At 34.6% G+C, this 18,914-nt stretch overlaps 1 protein-coding gene across 1 annotated transcript; it reads left to right on the top strand.

Moving 5' to 3' along the window:
- The first annotated feature begins 4,536 nt into the window (after nt 1-4,536).
- LOC149885426 (uncharacterized) lies at nt 4,537-6,809 on the top strand. Its single transcript, XM_090094686.1, has 2 exons — nt 4,537-6,498; nt 6,669-6,809. The coding sequence occupies exons 1-2, from the start codon at nt 4,537-4,539 to the stop codon at nt 6,807-6,809; spliced, it is 2,103 nt and encodes a 700-aa protein (XP_089950812.1).
- The last annotated feature ends 12,105 nt before the right edge of the window (nt 6,810-18,914 follow it).

Below are 18,914 nucleotides of genomic sequence, written 5' to 3'. Positions count from 1 at the left end.
AATTTTTTGAAGAGAATGGCAGCTTCAAACGCGTCAAGATCGTCTCTTCATTTATTGAGAAAGGCAGCAGCAAGCTATATTGGAAGAGAAGCGATCACAGCAGTCAAGTCTGCCGGAAAAGAATTAGCCTCTTCCGCCATATTGACAGCCAAAGCCGTCGCCATTGACAAAGGCAAGAAAGCGATTGAAAGAGTTTACACCAAGACAGGGACGGTGAATCCAAACCAATTGATCAATACGATTGTGAACGAAGCGGCAAAGGGAAATCAGTATGCACCTATTAATCCGATGGAAGAGCTGCATAAAAAAATTGTTTGGTTCGTCCATTCAAGGAAAAAGTAAAATGACGAAAAAGAATGCAGCCAGAATTCAAGATCTCGTCAAAATTGGGAGTAAACTTTTTATTGCGTGAAAAAAATTCAAATAATTCTCCATCAAAATGATATTAATTTTTTTTTCCGTATTTAAAAAATGAAAAACACCGACAAATTAAGAGTTAACGAAATGCCAGAGTGTGAGACTGGCATTGAAAAAATTGATTTTTTCGAATACCTTCCCACAAACCTCGATATAAATTCTTCAGGATCGATCACTTTTGAGATTGATAGCCAATCTGTGCAGACACTTCCGTCAGAGGCTTACATACTCGTCAAAGGAGTGATGAAAAAAGCTGACGGAAATCCTTACACAGCAACAGACAACAGACTTGTTGTCCTGATAAGTCACTTATGACTTATCAGGACAACAAGTGGAAAGAGTCATGTATCCAGGTCAAGGAACAACCATGATTGGATTGTTCAAGTACCCTTCTGGTTTTCAGCTTGCAGATGGTTTGAAACAAATGTGGTACAAAGATACTTCAAACGCAACTGGAAATATAGGATTCAACGTCAGACGAGACCACTTGTTTACCGTCACCACATCCAACTGATCTTTTTCGTTCAGGATACCTTTAAAACAAATTTTTGGTTTTTGTGAAACATATGAAAAAGTTGTTTATGGATTCAGATACACCATCACCTTTACAAAGAAAGAATATGATGGCGCCATTTATAGAGCTGGAACTGTTACTGCGGGAATGATCGACATTTAAAAATTCAGACTTTTTATGCCAAGAATTGACTTAGATATTTTGAAGAAAGCCGAATTCACGGATCTCATGACGATCAAAATTTCCGTTCCAGTGGCATATAAGGCAAAAAAAGTCGAAAGGCAAGCCATTCCAGCTGGTCTTACAGAATTTACCTGGACTCTAGGAGGAATCACAGACAAAAGCGTTCCTAGATATATCATATTCAGAATTCAAACAAACAGACCTTCCAGTCAAACTGCAAATCCAGCCATATTTGATCATTGCAATATCAACAATTTTTACGTGACTGTCAATGGGATAAAGTATACAAATTACAATTACGACTTGAATTTGGAGAAAAGAAAATTGTCATGGCTCATTCTGATGCGTTCTCTTTTGATGAAAAATATTACGGCACAAACGAAAATGTTTATCAATTTGGTTTTTCTCTGCTTGAATATAAAAATTTGTTTCCGTAGTTCTTTGTCGATATCAGCAAGGGAAAAGAAAGTGTTGTTTCTGAAACAGCTGAATTGGTTGTGAACCTTAAATTCCGAACAGCAACGCCAGATAGAACAGTTATATTTGCAGTGATCATTTTCGACAAAATGATTAAATTTGTTTCAGACGGAACAAACATGAATGCTGTCTATTAAATTCTTTAAGAATAAATCTTGACAAAAATGAATTTCAAAAATAAAAACATGAGATTTACAAAAAATTATCTGAAAATATTGCTGATGGAAAATGGAGTCACAAAAACTTCAAACTGTTTGTTGACTTTGATGATGATTGCGATTGAGAACAATCTGATCAGCAAAGACTTGCTTTTGGAAGGTGCAAAAGAAGACAGAGCTGTAGGTCGCCCGATCGACCCAAAGTACGAGAGATTGGTTCAATTCAAAAACAACCTGTGACTGTGAAAACAACCAACATCGAAACTGGGGAGGTTGTTGAATACGAATCTCTTTACAAAGCGATGAAAAAACAGGGCACGGATGGAGATATTTGGAGCGTCGAGATGGAAAAGTGGAGAATGAAATCTCGAAAACCGTATAAACGACAAAGTCGAAAAACCATGAAAAAATTGATTTTGAGTTAAATAAATTTCTTGGCATAATAAAAATGGAAAGCGAAACGGAGAGGAAGTATGTGATTGAATTTGATGAATTGGGTCAAGCGCGTATATTTAATGAAATGGGTGAAGAAATTCATGCGGTTGAAGCTGAAATTGTTGTATCTGATGATTTTGGAATGGAGTATACGATTCCATAGATGATTCGGGTCGTGCGCATGTATTTGATGAATCGGGTGAAGAAATTCATACAATAATTAGATATGATTTGGTAGAAGACGACGAAGAACAAAGACAAAAATTATTGGTTGAAACCTTGCTTGAAATTTTTAAATGGGAAGAAATGAGAATGTGCGCTCCTGCTGCTTAAAAAAATTTTTTAATTCTTTTTGGAGAATTGAATAAAAATGACAATCCAAAAAATTTTTTAACATAAAAAAAGTTAAAAATTTTGAAAAAATAGAAAAAATTGATTTTGAGTTAAATAAATTTCTTTGCATAATAAAAATGAAAAACGAAATAGTAAAAAAATTGCGAGAAATCGCCAAAGTCCGAAAATTAAAAAATTATTCAAAGATGCGAAAGGCTGATATCGTGAAAAACTTAAACACCGAATCATCTCAAAGGAGCATACTTTCATGGGTTATTCAAAAACCGGTTCCTGCACCGCGCCCTGTCATCGCGCAGCGTCAAGTTGTTCAAAAACCTGTCATCGCGCCAAAACCATCTACAATTCCACCGAGACCTGTCATCGCATCAAGTCAATCTATCGTGTAGAAACCAGCTCTTGCTCCAAAACCGACCAGTTTGCAAAATCCTGTCATCACGACGAAATCTGTTCCAGAGCCATCGCGTCACCTCATTGACGCTCCTGTTCCAGATTTGTCTGCTGCTTTAACTCCTGGACTGTTTTCAAGATTGACGACGACCGCAAAAAATGTGATCGTCAACAGTTTCAACAATGTGCTTAAATTGATCGACCCGTACGTTCCAGAGGCGGTGAAGAAAACTGTGAGCAATGTGGGGAACGAAGTGAAAAAAAAAGTAGACTCTCTCAAACCAATAGTCTTTAAATCAATTGTGCGCAAAGCAGTTTACAAACCCCTCATTCATTTTCAATTGACCGATCACGCGCTGAGATATGTTGCAAAGAAATTTTCGCATCAAGTTAAAGGAAATCATCTTGATGCTTCTGCCTTTTTAGACTTGGCAAAAGACGGTGCGATGAAAATTCTTCAAGAAAATAAAAATAAAAAAGCGTATATTGTTTTGACTTGCGAGATGATGAGTGTGAGCATTACCACTGGAGAGGAAATGTCTCGAACTGTTCCTTTTTCGTCACGCTCTGGAATTGTTTTGGAGTCGACAGATTTGGGAGAATTTTACGACACAGCAAAAGAGAAAATCCTGGAAAACATAACCAAATACAACAAAATGGGTTCAAATTGCAGTGTCTAAAATTTTAAGAATGGACATCAACTTGATTGATTACAATCCAATCGGTGCGAGGTCATACATTCCTCTCGATGATTTTCTGGTGAGCAAAAAAGCAATCATTAACATGGTCAACGAAGACAACGAATGTTTCAAATGGTGCGTCTCAAGGTTTTGAACATGAAGGAAAAACACGGTGAAAGAATCGACAAAGACTTGATTGAAAAATCGAAAGAGTTGAATTGGGAAGGGATTGAATTTCCAGTCAAACTTGATCAAATCAAAAAATTTGAAAAAAAGCAATCCAAAAATCAGCGTGATTGTTTTCGGGTGTGAAAATAAATCCATTTACCCTTTGAAAATATCCAAATGTTTGAACAGAAAACATGAAATAGATTTGCTGCTCATTTCAGACGAAAAAACAAATCATTATTGTCTGATCAAAAGTCTAAGTCAATTGATCTCCTAACAATCATCCAAACATAACGACAAAAAATGTTTTTGCAGAAATTGTTTGCAGGGGATGAACAGCGAGTAAGATCTTTCCAAACATTCAACTTATTGCAAAGGGCACAGCTCATTTCGAACCGAACTTCCCAAAAAAAATTCTTTCATGAAATTTGAAAACAAAGAAAGGTCGATGAGAGTTCCTTTTATCGTTTACGCAGTTTTATCACACCAATCAACACTTGGGTCCCCGACCCAAAACAGTCTTACACAAAACAGTACCAAAAACACACTCCAAGATCGTTCTGCTATTTCATCAAATGATTCGACGGAACCGTTTATGATAAAAATCCGGTGACGTTTACCGCGACGAGTGAAACGGACGACGTTGCCCAAATATTTGTGGAAATGCTCGAAAAAGACATCAAGGAACTTTGCGAAATGACAAAACTCAAAAAAGAGATGATCATGACTTTTGAAGATAAAAAAAAATTTCATTTCTCCAACCATGTGTCACATTTACAAGGAAAGGCTTGGAGATGACAAAGTGCGCGACCACTGCCATTTGACTGGAAAGTACCGAGGAGCTGCACACAACACTTGCAACACAAAATACAAAATTCCAAAATTCTTCCCTGTCGTGTTTCACAATTTGTCAGGTTACGACAGCCACTTATTCATCAAGAAACTGTCTGGCGGAAAATTAAGCTGCATTCCAAACAACAAGGAAAAGTACATCAGCTTCACAAAAGAAATTAAAGTGGGAGAATTTGAAAAAGAGGGAAAGGTCTTTGAAATTAAAAAAGAGTTGAGATTTATCGATAGTTTCAAGTTTATGGCCTCCAGTTTGGACAGCTTGTCAAAAAATTTGACTAAAGACCAGTGCAAAAACATCGCCAAATATTATTCCGGAAAAAATTTTGATTTATTGCTTAGAAAAGGAGTTTACCCTTACAATTGGATGGACTCGATCGAAAAGTTTTCTGAAACGCAATTACCTCCAATAGAAGCGTTTTTCTCCAAATCCAACAACAAAGGTATAGAAGTTGAAGACTATGCGCATGCTCAAACGGTCTACAACGAATTTGGTTGCAAAACGTTCAGAGATTATCACGATTTGTACAATGTGTCAGACGTTTTGATGTTGGCGGATGTCTTTGAAAATTTCAGGGAAGTTTGCGTAAAACATTACAAACTCAACCCTGCTTGGTATTACACTTCTCACGGATTGGCTTGGGATGCTTGTTTAAAAATGACAAAAATAAAATTGGAGTTGTTAAGCGATTTTGACAAAGTGTTGATGATCAAAAAAGGAATCCGTGGAGGAATCAGCATGATTTCAAGCCGACTTGGAAAATCAAACAACAAATACATGGGAGATTCGTTCGATTCGAGCAAAGAGTCTAGATTCATCCAGTACTTGGACGCAAACAACTTGTACGGATGGGTCATGAGCAAACCTCTTCCCACTCACGGTTTTGAATGGATGACTGAAGACGAACTTTTAAATAGCAAATCCATGCCATGCATTTTAGAAGTCGATTTGGATTATCCAGAAAGTCTTCACGACGAGCACAACGATTACCCTTTGGCGCCGGAAAGAATGACCATTAAAAAAGTAGAAAATCTCGTTCCAAATTTGAACGACAAAAAGAATTACGTCATTCACAGAGAAAACCTGAAATTGTATGAACAATTGGGACTAAAAATTTCAAAGGTACACAGAGGAATCAAATTTGAGGAACGGGATTGGCTGAAAGAATACATTGATCTCAACACCAATTTAAGAACAAAAGCCACAAACGACTTTGAGAAGGATTTTTTCAAGCTGATGAACAATTCTGTCTTTGGGAAAACCATGGAAAACATTGAAAATCGAGTGGACGTGAGACTGGTGACAAAAAGGGAAGAAGCCGCGAAATTGTCGTCCAAACCAAATTACGATCGACACACGATTTTCGATGAAAACTTGATCGCCGTTCACATGAAAAGAACAAAGTTGGTTTACAACAAACCAATTTATTTGGGAATGTCCATCTTGAATTTGAGCAAGACTTTGAAGTTTGAATTTCATTACGACTACATCAGAAAAAAATACTCCGTCAAAGCAAAGTTGTTGATGACGGACACGGACTCGTTGATTTATGAAATAAAAGCGGACGATTTTTATAAAGACGTTGTTGAGGATGTGGAAAGTAAATTCAACACGAGTGAATTTGACAAAAACCATCCTGCCAATCACAGCGTTGGGTTCAAAGTTGGCGCAAACAAAAAGGTCATTGGGATGTTCAAAGACAAAACAGGAGGAAAGCAAATTGAAGAATTTGTCGGCCTGCGGTCAAAACTGTACTCTTACAAAATCCATAAAGAAGAAGAGCACAAAAGATGCAAAGGATTCAAAGGAAATGTCGTCCAAAAATACATCACTCACAACGATTACAAAGACTGCTTGAAAAGCGAAAAAGAAAAGGTAAGCCAAACGAACGTCATCTCATCCCATCGGCACGTTTCTACACAGAAGAAATAAACAAAGTCTCGCTCAGCGCTGACGACGATAAAAGGGTCATTTTGGAAGATGGAATTCACACGTTGGCTTACGGGCATTACAAAAGCAGATTTAACTTGATCAATTAATGGAAGTTTTTCGGTTCAGAAGACACGGATCCGCAAGCGAATTTAAAAACCCAAGAGCAAACACCAGAGTCAGAGCAAGAGGCAGAGCCAGAGGCAGAAGCAAAAAGGTTGATCGCAGAGTGCAGAAGGTTAACAGGTGGTTACTAAAAATCTGGACTAAACTAAAAATTAAATAACTTTTTATCTAGAAGACCTATTTTATTGTTTCAAAAAGAATAAAATAGCAAATTTATTCTAATTTTAACAAAAACGTTTATCTTGATTCAACAAGACCTTGTCTTCTTATTGTGTCGAGTCTTCTGCTAGTAGACTCTGCCAAACGTTGTACCAGCTCTTTGTCGAATTTCTTAAAACAGTAAATTATTCTAGAGCGTAATTGATCTAAATTCTCTGCCTGCCAACCATTTTTGTAAACATCTCCTTTGATACAAGACCGAAAATCCTCAATACAACAACATTCACGCATATTTGGTTGGAGGGTTTTCACTTTTTGTTACAAACTTTAAACCATTTTCATTCAAAAACTTAACAGCTTTGTTTGAGTAATGGGCACTTGCTAGATCAGGCCAGAATATGTATTTGGTATTTTTTGGAAGCTGCTTGATGTGTGGTAATAGTTTTTTAGTCAAACATTCATCAACATATATATGCTGGTTAATAGCTGTTCCAGACTGTACAATGTATGGAGTTGATAGGCCAAAAGGCGAAATGACCACGTAAACCATTAATTTTTCTTCAAATTTCTTTTTTTCTTTGAGTTTAACATTGCTTGGTGTTAATTCGATGTTACTTGAATAGAAATTATCATTACCATTAATTTGGCTGTTCGAGAGAGTAAAATAAGACTCGTCATCAAGAACCCAAATAAAATCTTTATAATTTTTATAAAGTTGACCTCACAAACGTCGGTTTTTTGCTCTCTGGCTCTCAGTTCGACTCGGAATCTTCATTTGTTTTCTTTTTTTAATTGATGTTTTGGTTTTCAATGTCTTAGAAATAAGTGACTGAGAACATTTGAACTTTTTTGAAGCTATACGCTGAGAAATGCCACATTTATGGTCAAAAAGCTTGGTAAGTTGACTGATGGCGCGCTTAGTCATTATTTTTGGCTTTCTACCACTACCAGTTTGCCTTTCAAATGGTTTATCTTCTTCTACACATTTAATAATTCCATATATAGTCGATCTTGATAAGTTTTCTGCTTCAAAATGAGAAACAGTGAATGATTTAGGTTTATCTGAATTTTCTTGATAAAACTGGTACACACGTTTTCTCTGGAGCTCTTCGTTTGACGTCATTTTTAATACTAAATTTAAAATACTTATATAAAAGTTAATATATATTTCAAAAGAAGAATAAATTTGCAATATTTTAGAAATTGTTTGAAAAAATAAGTATTAGTTGCATATAGAAATATGATGTAAGCAACTTTGTTCAGATTTTTAGTAATCATCCGTTATTCGCAGAGAACAAAGAAATTTCAAAGAAGTCAAAAAGGCTGTTCATGGAGTGCAGAGAGATAATCGCAGAGAGCAAAGGATTTTAAAAAATTTAACAAAATAAAAAAATGAGTAACGAAAGGATAAATGTAGAAGGAATTGTTTTGCCAAACGAGGCTTTGACAAATTTTCAATTGATTAAGGGAGCAAAAAAACTGAAATTAAAAAACTTTGGAGGAGTTTTTATCAGAGGCGAATTGCCAAAAAAGGTAATTAATAAAGAATGCGGGATTGTCAACACGGGGGACTCAACGGAAGGATTTCATTGGGTATGCTGGTACAAAGACGGGGATGAAAAGTTTAGCTTTGACTCTTACGCCCAACCGCCTCTCGTCGAGCTTGTCGAATATTTAAAAAGCCCCGTCTTTTACAACAGCGAAAGGGTTCAATTTGGAAACACGCCTTAATGTGGTTACTTGCGTCTTTACGTCTTGAAAAAATGTGAAGAGGGAAACAGCTTTCAAGACGTCGTCAACACCCTTTGGTGATCGCAATCGAATTTAAAGAATTTTGTCCATTTAAAAATGATTGATAAATTCAACAGAAGCGAATTCAGCGTTTATTTCGACAATCTTTCAACAGACTCAGCAAGCAACGTTTTTATTAAAACGGACGGTTCCAGCACCATCACTGCGGACATTGATTTCAATTCAAACAAAATCATTAATCAGGCAGAACCAACCAAATCACACGACGACGCCACAAAAAATTACGTGGACACGCATTCGTCGGGAGGAACTTGCACGGTGATTGGAGCTGCGGACTTGGATTTAAATTTTCACAAAGCGATCAATTTGAACGAACCGACAAATCTTCATGATGCCTCTACAAAAATTGCGTCGACGTCAGCTCGAGCATGCGCATCAATACGGACGGATCGAGCACAATCACTGAGGACTTGGATTTAAATTCTCACAAATTGCTCAACGTCTCTGATCCAACCACTTCTCACGACGCCGCCACAAAAGGGTACGTGGACACTCAATTGGCTTATTCAAGCATCAATTACTCAGACATTAACATGACGTCGCACAAATAGACCAATTTGGCAGAGCCCACTTCAGCCTCAGATTCAGCCACAAAAAATTTTGTGGACACGCATGTTTCAGGCGAAACTTCAGTGGGAACTGCAGACTTGGATTTAACTTCCCATAAATTAATCAAAGTGCTTAATCGTTCAAACGCTCAAGACGCTGCGACAAAAAGATACGCAGACGTTTCGTCACAAAAATCCAACTTTTTAGGACTTGTTCCAAATTCAAGCTTTTCATCCTTGGGGATAAAACAACAAATTAAGCAGGATCGTCCACTGCACCAGTCTTTAGCTACGTAGACGGTCCTGGAGTTCTGCGAAGGTTATGGCTGGCTTTTTATGGTACAGTCGCATGAGGATTAAGTGTTCCTGGAAATGTTTTTATTCGAATATTTGCAGACGGAGAAATTAGAGTTGGGAATTATGCAGTAACCACAGAAGGAATAGGAGTGGACAACACTGGTCTTGCTTGCGACTTGCTCTTTTCCCATCTCGAAGGACCGTTTTACGCCAACTCTTTGCAAGGATGCAACGTTTTCATCACCACTTCCTTGGGGGGGGGGGGGGATATTTTACCGTCGACTTACCATTTACAACAAGCTTGACCATCCAATTGGTCAATAAAACTGCTGCGGCAATCACTTACTGGATTCAACCCTTTATTTCCACATTCACAACCATCGCACCTCTCCGTTAAATTGTACTCGAGGACGTTCAGATATCTTAACACAACTTACGGAAACGAATATGTTTTGCTGAGCACCACAGGAAAAGGAAATGGCTTTTTTCTGAAATACATCAGGATGCACGTCATCGGCTCCTCTGGAAACTGGTGGGAGTCCAGAGTCAGAAAGGCAACGACAAATAAAGATCTTTTGGATAGTTTTCTTTTTTTTTCCAGTCATTGCTGTCGAAAATATTAAACAAAATTAATATGGTGCTCGCCTTGTATACGAGAAGTCTCAGATTCAAATCGTAAATAAAGACCCTGATAGTAATTTGATTTAATTAGTTTCTTTAATCATTTTTAAGGTTTTGAAGTCCGACACAGAATAGTTGGATTTATGGAACACAGGCTAATGAGGGGCAAAATGAGACACTTAAGCACTAATTTATCTAATACTTTTGAAAAAAGTACTTTTGAAAAAAGAACTTTTGAAAAAAGAACTTTTGAAAAAAGAACTTTTGAAAAAAGAACTTTTGAAAAAAGAACTTTTGAAAAAAGAACTTTTGAAAAAAGAACTTTTGAAAAAAGAACTTGATATTTTTCAAATCTTCTACCATCTTACTTGAAGCTTACAAAATATGAGTTGCAAATTTGTAGTGGTTTAGTCACCAAAGATCATTTATTAACAGGAGCCCTGGTTGTGCATTTTGAACATTGACTCCACTTCTCTGCTTTTGCAGGCTTACTCCACAAACCATTACAAACATAACATTCCCAGTTTTCAACACCTAAACTTTCAAATTTTTCTTTACCCTTTCCTAATGCACTTTTATTTTCTATTATGCGTTCTTTTAACTTTTTTGGTTTTTCAGAGGATTCAAATAGTGATTTTTTGTAATGTAATGTTGTTATTATCTGTGATTCTTCTCCCTTTTTTGGTGGCAAAATGATCTTTGGAATTGGTACAATATTAGAAAAGCATAGTGTTATGTTAAAATCAATATTTTCTGAAGATCCTGAGGGCATAACATTAGATATCGGCAAAACAAATGCAAACAGAATGTCTCGCATTGTCCCGCATAATGTTGGCATCGAATTGCTTAACTTCCTGACTATTTTATTGAAGAAATAAAATACCAAAGAATGGAAATGTTAGAAAAAGGCCTAAAGATTCTAATAAAAAGAAAATTTAAACATAAAAAGCTTTTCCATTCAGTGAGATCAAAAAAGGCTAGGAAAAAATATAATAGCAACACTTATAAATTCGTAAGAATCGCGATGCCGAGGAATGAAATGATTCCCATTCCACTCAACCTTTGTATTTCAAAGTGACTCAATATATATTCTTCTTGACGCAAAATATTTTTTGAACACAACTGCATATTTAAAAATCTTGCAAATAATAATTTGTAGGGCTGGCATCATAATAAACGCGAACTGTCTCATATTGCTCCCAGTTACCCTAATGTAATTAAACAATCAGTTTGTAACATAATTAAAAAGAAAGTGGAACATGTAAAAAAAAAATTGAAGTTCGCTGAAGGATTTGAGAAAAGTAACTTGAATCAGTTACGTAACGTTATTTCAATTAAAAATACTACAGCTGTCGGAGATAAAAATTGATTTACCCACAAACGATTACAAGTAGGAAATCATTATGATGACACTGACTTAAGAACAAGCTATCAAAACTTAAAAAAAATTCTCATCACAAAATTTTCGATATATTTCGCTTGTGGTTTGAACAGAAATTTTGGCCAAAACCGAATGAATAAAAGTTTGTCGAAGCAGAAATTTTTCGTTCACTAAATTGGTTGTCTAATAAAATATTTTTTCCACGCGCCAACAAAGTATTTTATATATATATATATATATATATATATATATATATATATATATATATATATATATATATATATATATATATATATATATACACCTTAGTATAAAGTCTTCAACTTTAGATTTGTAATTCCGTTAATAAAGAGCACGATTTAACAATTTCAGTATTTTTTACCTGTGAATACGATAAAAATGTGTTGGCGGTTTTTTTATGACGATATTTGAGGAATATTTTTGGAAAACTATCTGGTATAAATGAACAAGAAAATTAGTAGAGAAGGGTTTTTTGAAGAGAGAGCTATTCTCATTTTATCGATATGTTTGTTGCGAGAAGCCTAAAATGCTGGCCAGTTTTAATGCCCTTACTATAATCTGTTTTTTTATATGCATCTTCTCTTTACTACTATGTTTAGTATATTTCTAAATTGGTTTAAGAATGAAACCCGAGAACCCCACCTATGTATCCCCCTGACAAAAAATTCCCCACGAAAAACTCCCCCCTCTCCCCAAAAAAAAACAACAATCTTTTGTTTAAATTAAAAGACTGCTTCCCCAAGTATTAACCGTGAGTTGTTGCGTATACTATATTGTGCATGTTCTCCCTTAAGGTGAGTTTCCATTCATCCGTTTTAGTTACGGGAAAGGGAAAGTGATGGGATAATTAATCATGTGAGCATGCGCAGTGATTAATTTTCAAAACTATACCACAAATTGCTCAAATGAATAATATTCCCATCCCTTTCCTATTCCCTAAGCTAAAACGGATGAGTGGAAACTCATCTTAACACTTAGTTGATATATATGTACACTCTGTGCACAAATTTCAAAAAAATTATTCCATAAAACAAAAATAAAAAAGCAACAAATAAAATTTAAAAAATTACACATTAGAAGCGGTATCAGGAAAAAAGCTGATAAAATGACAGTAAAACGTATCTAAGTATATAAAAGAAACTATTGAGGCATTTTTCCTAGGGGTTTATTTTTAGAAGGATAACTTTCTTGACACCGCCTGAATTCCATACGTTCCGTCATTTAAAGTTTTCAAAAAGATTACTGTTCTAGCCTAAGACAAGTAAAATATTTCCATGGTCGGCCAGGAATTGAACTTTTTTTGTAACCAGGGTCTAAGAATGGTTTCAAAGCAAATGCGAAATTTTTCCGGTGCTAGGAATGGTTTTAATTACCAATATAATCACGGATTGGAGTCAATTATTGATATTTTAAAGGAGGACAGGGAAATTATATCTTAATCCCTTCAGACTATAATTTACTTTTAATAGCCATTTCAGTTTATTTATAAACTGAAATGGCTATTAAAAGTAAATTGCGTATAAAATAACATGTCTACTTAGGAAAACTATTTATATAAGTAAACTTTATTTACATTTGAGAACATGACACTATTTCATAACGTATTTTAAAATGCATTTTTTTTGTTTTTTATTATAAATTGTTTTTCTAATCAAATTGATACGACCTAATCTTTTTGAGATGTGCGTGAGACTACATCAATTTGTAGCACCTTAATATTTCAAGAACAAATGCAGAAAATGTGAACTCCAGTAAAACAATTGTTTACCTAATAACATGGAACATTTACATAACTACAACGGAATAAGATACCCCCCTACATGTTTCACCCACTTGTTGCACCTACATATTGCTTCATTCAATCTATCCAGCTTACCTTTTCACAATCAAAATATAGCCTAAGAAGTCAATCCAAAGCAGATATATACATATATGTATATATAAAAAAATATGTAAGTATATAAACATATATATATATATATATATATATATATATATATATATATATATATATATATATATATATATATATATATATATATATATATAATATTTAAATATTTCTTTCTCAGATCTTGTGTTTGATGAACTTTGGCCTGAAGTTTTGTTTTTTGGTGTTATTTCTCATTAGTCATGTAAAAATTTTCCGCATCAAGATTGTTTGGTACATGATACTCCTACAAAATACTCCTAATTTAATTCTCGTTTCTCATTGAATCAGCTTTAAAATAGTGGACTCAAAATTTTACTAATAGTAAACGCCGTCCCAGCACTCCAGAAATGAAAAAGGGCGCTCGTGTGACATTTTGTAGAATACCTTTGAATATTGACATTGCTGGTTGGATTTTAGGACTGTGCAACGAAATCAAAAAGCGAGCTGACCAAGAATCTTAAAGAGATTTCTTAGGAGTTACTAAAGCATTTGGAGAAGCTGAGCTTCCCTTTTATTTTTAAGCAACAGATTTTAGCAAAGCTGAAAAGTTCATAAAAATGTTTGAAAAATATGAAAAGCGATCAAATAAAGAATTTAAAAAAAAATTAAATTATCCTTTTGATAGTACTCGAAAACATAAATTCCAACAGTGAAAACTGACTTTGTTGTGAAGACAAAGGACTTTACAGAAATCAAATTAAATCAAGAAGACGAGTAAGATACACGACTAAAATAGTGGCGTCTATGTTAATGATAAATCCTTTAAAACGGCTAAGTAGACTGTCAGATACGTCAACAAACCTAGTGCAAGAGTTCAGTTGTGGTACTAACGGGGTTTGCAGCTAAACCCTGAATAGTTTTGGCGTTCTATTTAAACAAAAGTGTTATGCACATAACCAATTCTGTTTTTTTGTTAAGCTATTAATCAATATTTTCCATTTGTTATTGCTGTTTGTTTTACAAGGAAGATTATCTAAAATAATTGCTTTAAAAGAAGGCACCCTCCGTTCTCGAGTGTGTAAGTTCTAATCCGCTAACATTCAGTCTGCTAAATTGTACACTGTACTTCATTTTACGGCTGAAGGAGTGCCTAGAACAACTATCTACAATGTTTTCACTACAACATACCACCTTCTCATCAACTTGGTTTCGTTGGATCAAATGCTAAAGTCACTGAAAGAAAATTGACCACTCTCAAGCGTTTGTTGGACCATAAGGAAGGAATTTCGCAGCGGCAAGGAGCGAAGCAGTTCCACATTTATCCATCCGCTAATAATTGTACTTTAAACCTGTACGAAAAAATGCATCACAATGTGATGAAAGATGTCCGAGGCTTAGAAATTGTGTGGGCTGTTATATTGAAAGTGTTTAAATCCTGCTGCATCATTGATAACAAATTTTCACACTCTTCCAGTCCATTTACAACAGCAACAACACTTTCAACACCTCTAACATCAACAAAACCCCATTCAGTGTCATGTCTACCAAAAAGAAGTTTGAGTAACGGTTTTATTGAGAGTTGAATGTACGTGTGTTTTTTAAAACTTGCCTTTCTCTTTCTAATGATGCAATCATTTTTGTTATGCGCTAATAAAGTTTTTTTCAATTTCATGATTTAAATCAATCCTGATTTTACCGCAACTCCGGTGAATAATGATGAATACAAAAGCAATACGGATTCTGATGATGCAAAAGACTCCTCCTTCTGAAATATATGTGTCAGACAACAAAATCTATTTCATAATATTGTCAAAAGGGTTTTTGTCAACAAGGAAAGCATCAATTGTGCTTTAAAACATAGTTGATAAACAGTAAAATGTACCCACGCCATCACAATCGTGACTTAGGCGTCGAGTGATCAAGTATTTAGAGAAAGCAATCTTTCGGCTGAAAAAATTTATAGTTTAAGAAGAATTCTGCATAAGTTTTGACGGGAAGCGAATTGGCAATAAACAATATAAGGTGGTTTGTCAGACGAATTTCGTAAGAACTCTCAATCTTTGTGTTTTAGCTTGTGACAGCGGATCAGCTCACAGTATCTTTATCCCACTGCGTGTTCTACTGGATGAAGTCAATGCATAGAAAATTGTCAAAATTATTTTTTCTGAAACTACAGCAGATAAAGATTTTCAGGTAGCTACTTTTTGTTTCAGCTGTATAGCTATGTGTTTCATAAAAACTCAATAAGCTCATTGAGTTTAAGTATTTGTAATACTATTATTGTATGATCAGTACTCGACCATTGCTTGAATACATCTTCCTTTACATATAATTGTCTATGAACTCTTTTATTTAGTTACCTTTTAATGGTTCAAGGGAACAATCAATTAAGTGATTAATTCGTTGTGACTTTTACTCCACCTAATTGTATCAATCAGGAGCGTAGTATTTTTGAGGAAGATGCACACAGATTTTATTTGCCTGAAGCGTTAGTTGTAATGCGTCAAATAGGTTTCAGATTGCATTTCCAAAAGCAATATGTATTTCATTAGGATTAAGAAGTACTGAGACGTATCTGAACATGTTGGTTTTTAAATGCACTTACAAAGTCTTTTTTCCCTGGCATACTTCATGAAAACTCATCGCTATGATTAAGTCAATTACTCTTTTGACTGGTTTCGGTAAAATGGTTTTCTAAGCTTTTTTATGGTAATGATAAAATCTCTTGCTCTTCTTTCACTTTTCTATCAGTTCTAACTCAGGCTCAGGCTCCAGCTAACTTTTTCTGTGTCCATGACTCTAGTGTTAGTGTTAGTTGCAACTTATGATAGTACGAGTATGTAATGGATTTTTTTTTTTGGTTTCATATATCAACCGGCATAGATCTGTCTAAATCGTTATCATTGAAATATAAACGAGAAAAACAATATTACACACATCTTTTCAATGCTATTATTTAAGGAAAATGAGCAAAGTTTTAATTATCTCCGCTAATTTTTTAAATCTTTTTTTTTTTGCATTTACCATCGAAGTGTTTAACCTTTCGTATATTAATAAAAAATGAAGGAGTTGGTTAAAGCATGTCTTAATGTAACATTTCCAGGTGCTTGATAACAAAACTTGTGTAATAAAAATTACCGGATAATGGCATTAAAACTTAGGTTTTCTGATGGTTCATGTTAATAGTATTATATTAGTAAGAAATAGAGATTATATTTGTATGAAACAGAGATTTGCAAATGTTAAGAGTTGCAAATGAAAATTGAGAGAAAAAGTCGTTAGCGTTGTTTACTGACTTCCGTTTAGGCTGGAATATTTAAAAAAAATTATCAATTGAGAAAATTCTGTAGAGTAATGTAATTTAAATTTCTAATTGCTATTTTTGTATTAGTTATTTATTATAATTTCTCTATATTAAATCATCTCTGTTATTGATGCAATTATTTCATACCGCAGCATGATACAGATTAGTCGTGCTTTAAATGTAATTTTTTTTGCTTCAGTCAGATAATAAAAAGTTTGCCTTTTTAAGACATGACAACTGCTTCTAGAAGCCAGAACGAACATCTGTTTTTTAATTATCTGATTGATCTACCTTAAATCAAATCGCTATACGTTTCGACATTGTCAAGTGTTATTTGTTTCGTATACATGATAATAAATACTTGTGTAAACACACTATTAAGCCAAAGTTCTTGCTAAGCAATCGAGGTCGTTTTGATTTATTTGAAGTTCGAAAGTACTCAACCACACAAAATCTGCACCATCATCTAATGTCATTGTTTAAGCAATTATGTTCGATCAAAAAAGAGATCCCAATTATCGACTGACGATTTGGTGAAGAATATTTTGTTTGATTCTTCTGCGATCGGTCCAAAACCAGAAAGCTTTGATTTCTTTTCAATTGTTTCGCTCCTTGTTTTTTCGTTCTGTTTTAAATATTTTTCATATAAAGTATTAGTTTCTTTTTGTTCATGATTTGAATCAAATCTTGAATACTCAACAAGAAAAGGAACAGTTGAATAATCTCCTTTGTGCTTGGTCGCTTTATTTTGGTTTGAATATTAAAGTCTTAATATATGAATATGCTAAAAAAACTGGGGTCAAATATCCACCGTTGTGGGACAAAAATGCCCAAACAAGCAGCGAGTATTAATTTAATCTAAATATTTTTTCATAAAGTCATTATGCAACTGCCGAATTAGGTGGCGAAAATCTATTTGGCAATGAAGACAATGAGCAGGGAGACCAGCGCCGTATCGTTGTTTTAAACGATCACGATTTAATGAGCTCAACTGCTATGCACCTCTGAGCCCTCGGTAATACACAGTACATCGGGTAATTTGGGCACTTCGAAATTATCTCTACGTGATGGATTGAAATCAGTGGGGCGCTGTAGATAGGAACACCAGCAAAAAAAGCCAATCTTGGTTGAAAACCGATGAGTCCACTGTTTTGATATTGCCTGTAAATATGTGTTGATTATGTGTGAAAAACATGATGCCAAACTCAAAAAATTACATCACCAGAAGAAAAGAACCAATTCGATCAAAGAACGCCAACCGGAAAGAAAAAAACAGCAGTAGAAAGAACATCATCGGCACAACCGAGAGCTAAAAGGGCAAAGCTGGATGAAGCAGAAGAAGATGTTATTCAAGATTTTTGTATTCTTTGCCTTAAACCAATGCCTCTTGTGCACAACCGCAACAATTCACGAAGTTAAGACACATGCGTTCCAGAAGTTCATGTCAGATGCGGACTACCCCACATGTCCAAATTGCAAAAAACAGCTTAAGTGGAACATATTATATGTTTAAAAATCATCATTTTTATTATTCTACATAATTTCCATTTCTTTAAATAATTCACACCTACATAGTGTTTTTGTGGAATATAGCAATCCGCCATCATTTCTTGTAATTTTTGAAAAACAAAAAGAATCAATGGTTTGTGCCAAATGCTGTAAAACTTCAGTCAATATGAATTTTAACAATCGGTTCGGACAGTAATATGCTCGATGAATGCCAGAAACTAGCTGGTTTTTGAATTTAGAAAAATATTGATTTTTAAGAGAGCGACATGCAGAAATTAAAATGTTCGCCACCATACTCAAAACTCCCTTAGAAAAATGTTGATTAAGCCCAATTTAGGTTTTCGTAATTTTTTTTTAAGTAGTTTAAATTATCTTATAAAAAAGTATAAAGAGATCGGTTTCTTTGAATTGCATATTAAAACTAAAGTTTTTTGTAAATAGTTCATTTAAAAAATTGATCAATTCGAAGGTTTTGTTTTTTTTTACATTAAATTAATACAAAGAAGACACATATCAAATGGGCAATCTTTATTATGGCTATGTAGAACCAATATTGGCATTTATTTTTTAAAAATGGTATTCAGTCACACCGAGCAGTTGATGTCAATAGTTGTAAAGGCAGTTTTTGAACGGCATTTGGTTGCTCTTTACTCAAATTACGGCACTTTTGCTCATTGATGTAGCCCTTCAGATAGAAATAGTCTAGTTGCT

This window comes from Hydra viridissima, unplaced genomic scaffold (genome assembly GCF_058129835.1).
Source record: "Hydra viridissima isolate aposymbiotic clone 2 unplaced genomic scaffold, HvirCarnegie_v1 scaffold_8, whole genome shotgun sequence".
Lineage (NCBI taxonomy): Eukaryota > Metazoa > Cnidaria > Hydrozoa > Anthoathecata > Hydridae > Hydra > Hydra viridissima.
This window is presented reverse-complemented; position numbering and strand designations above follow the sequence as displayed.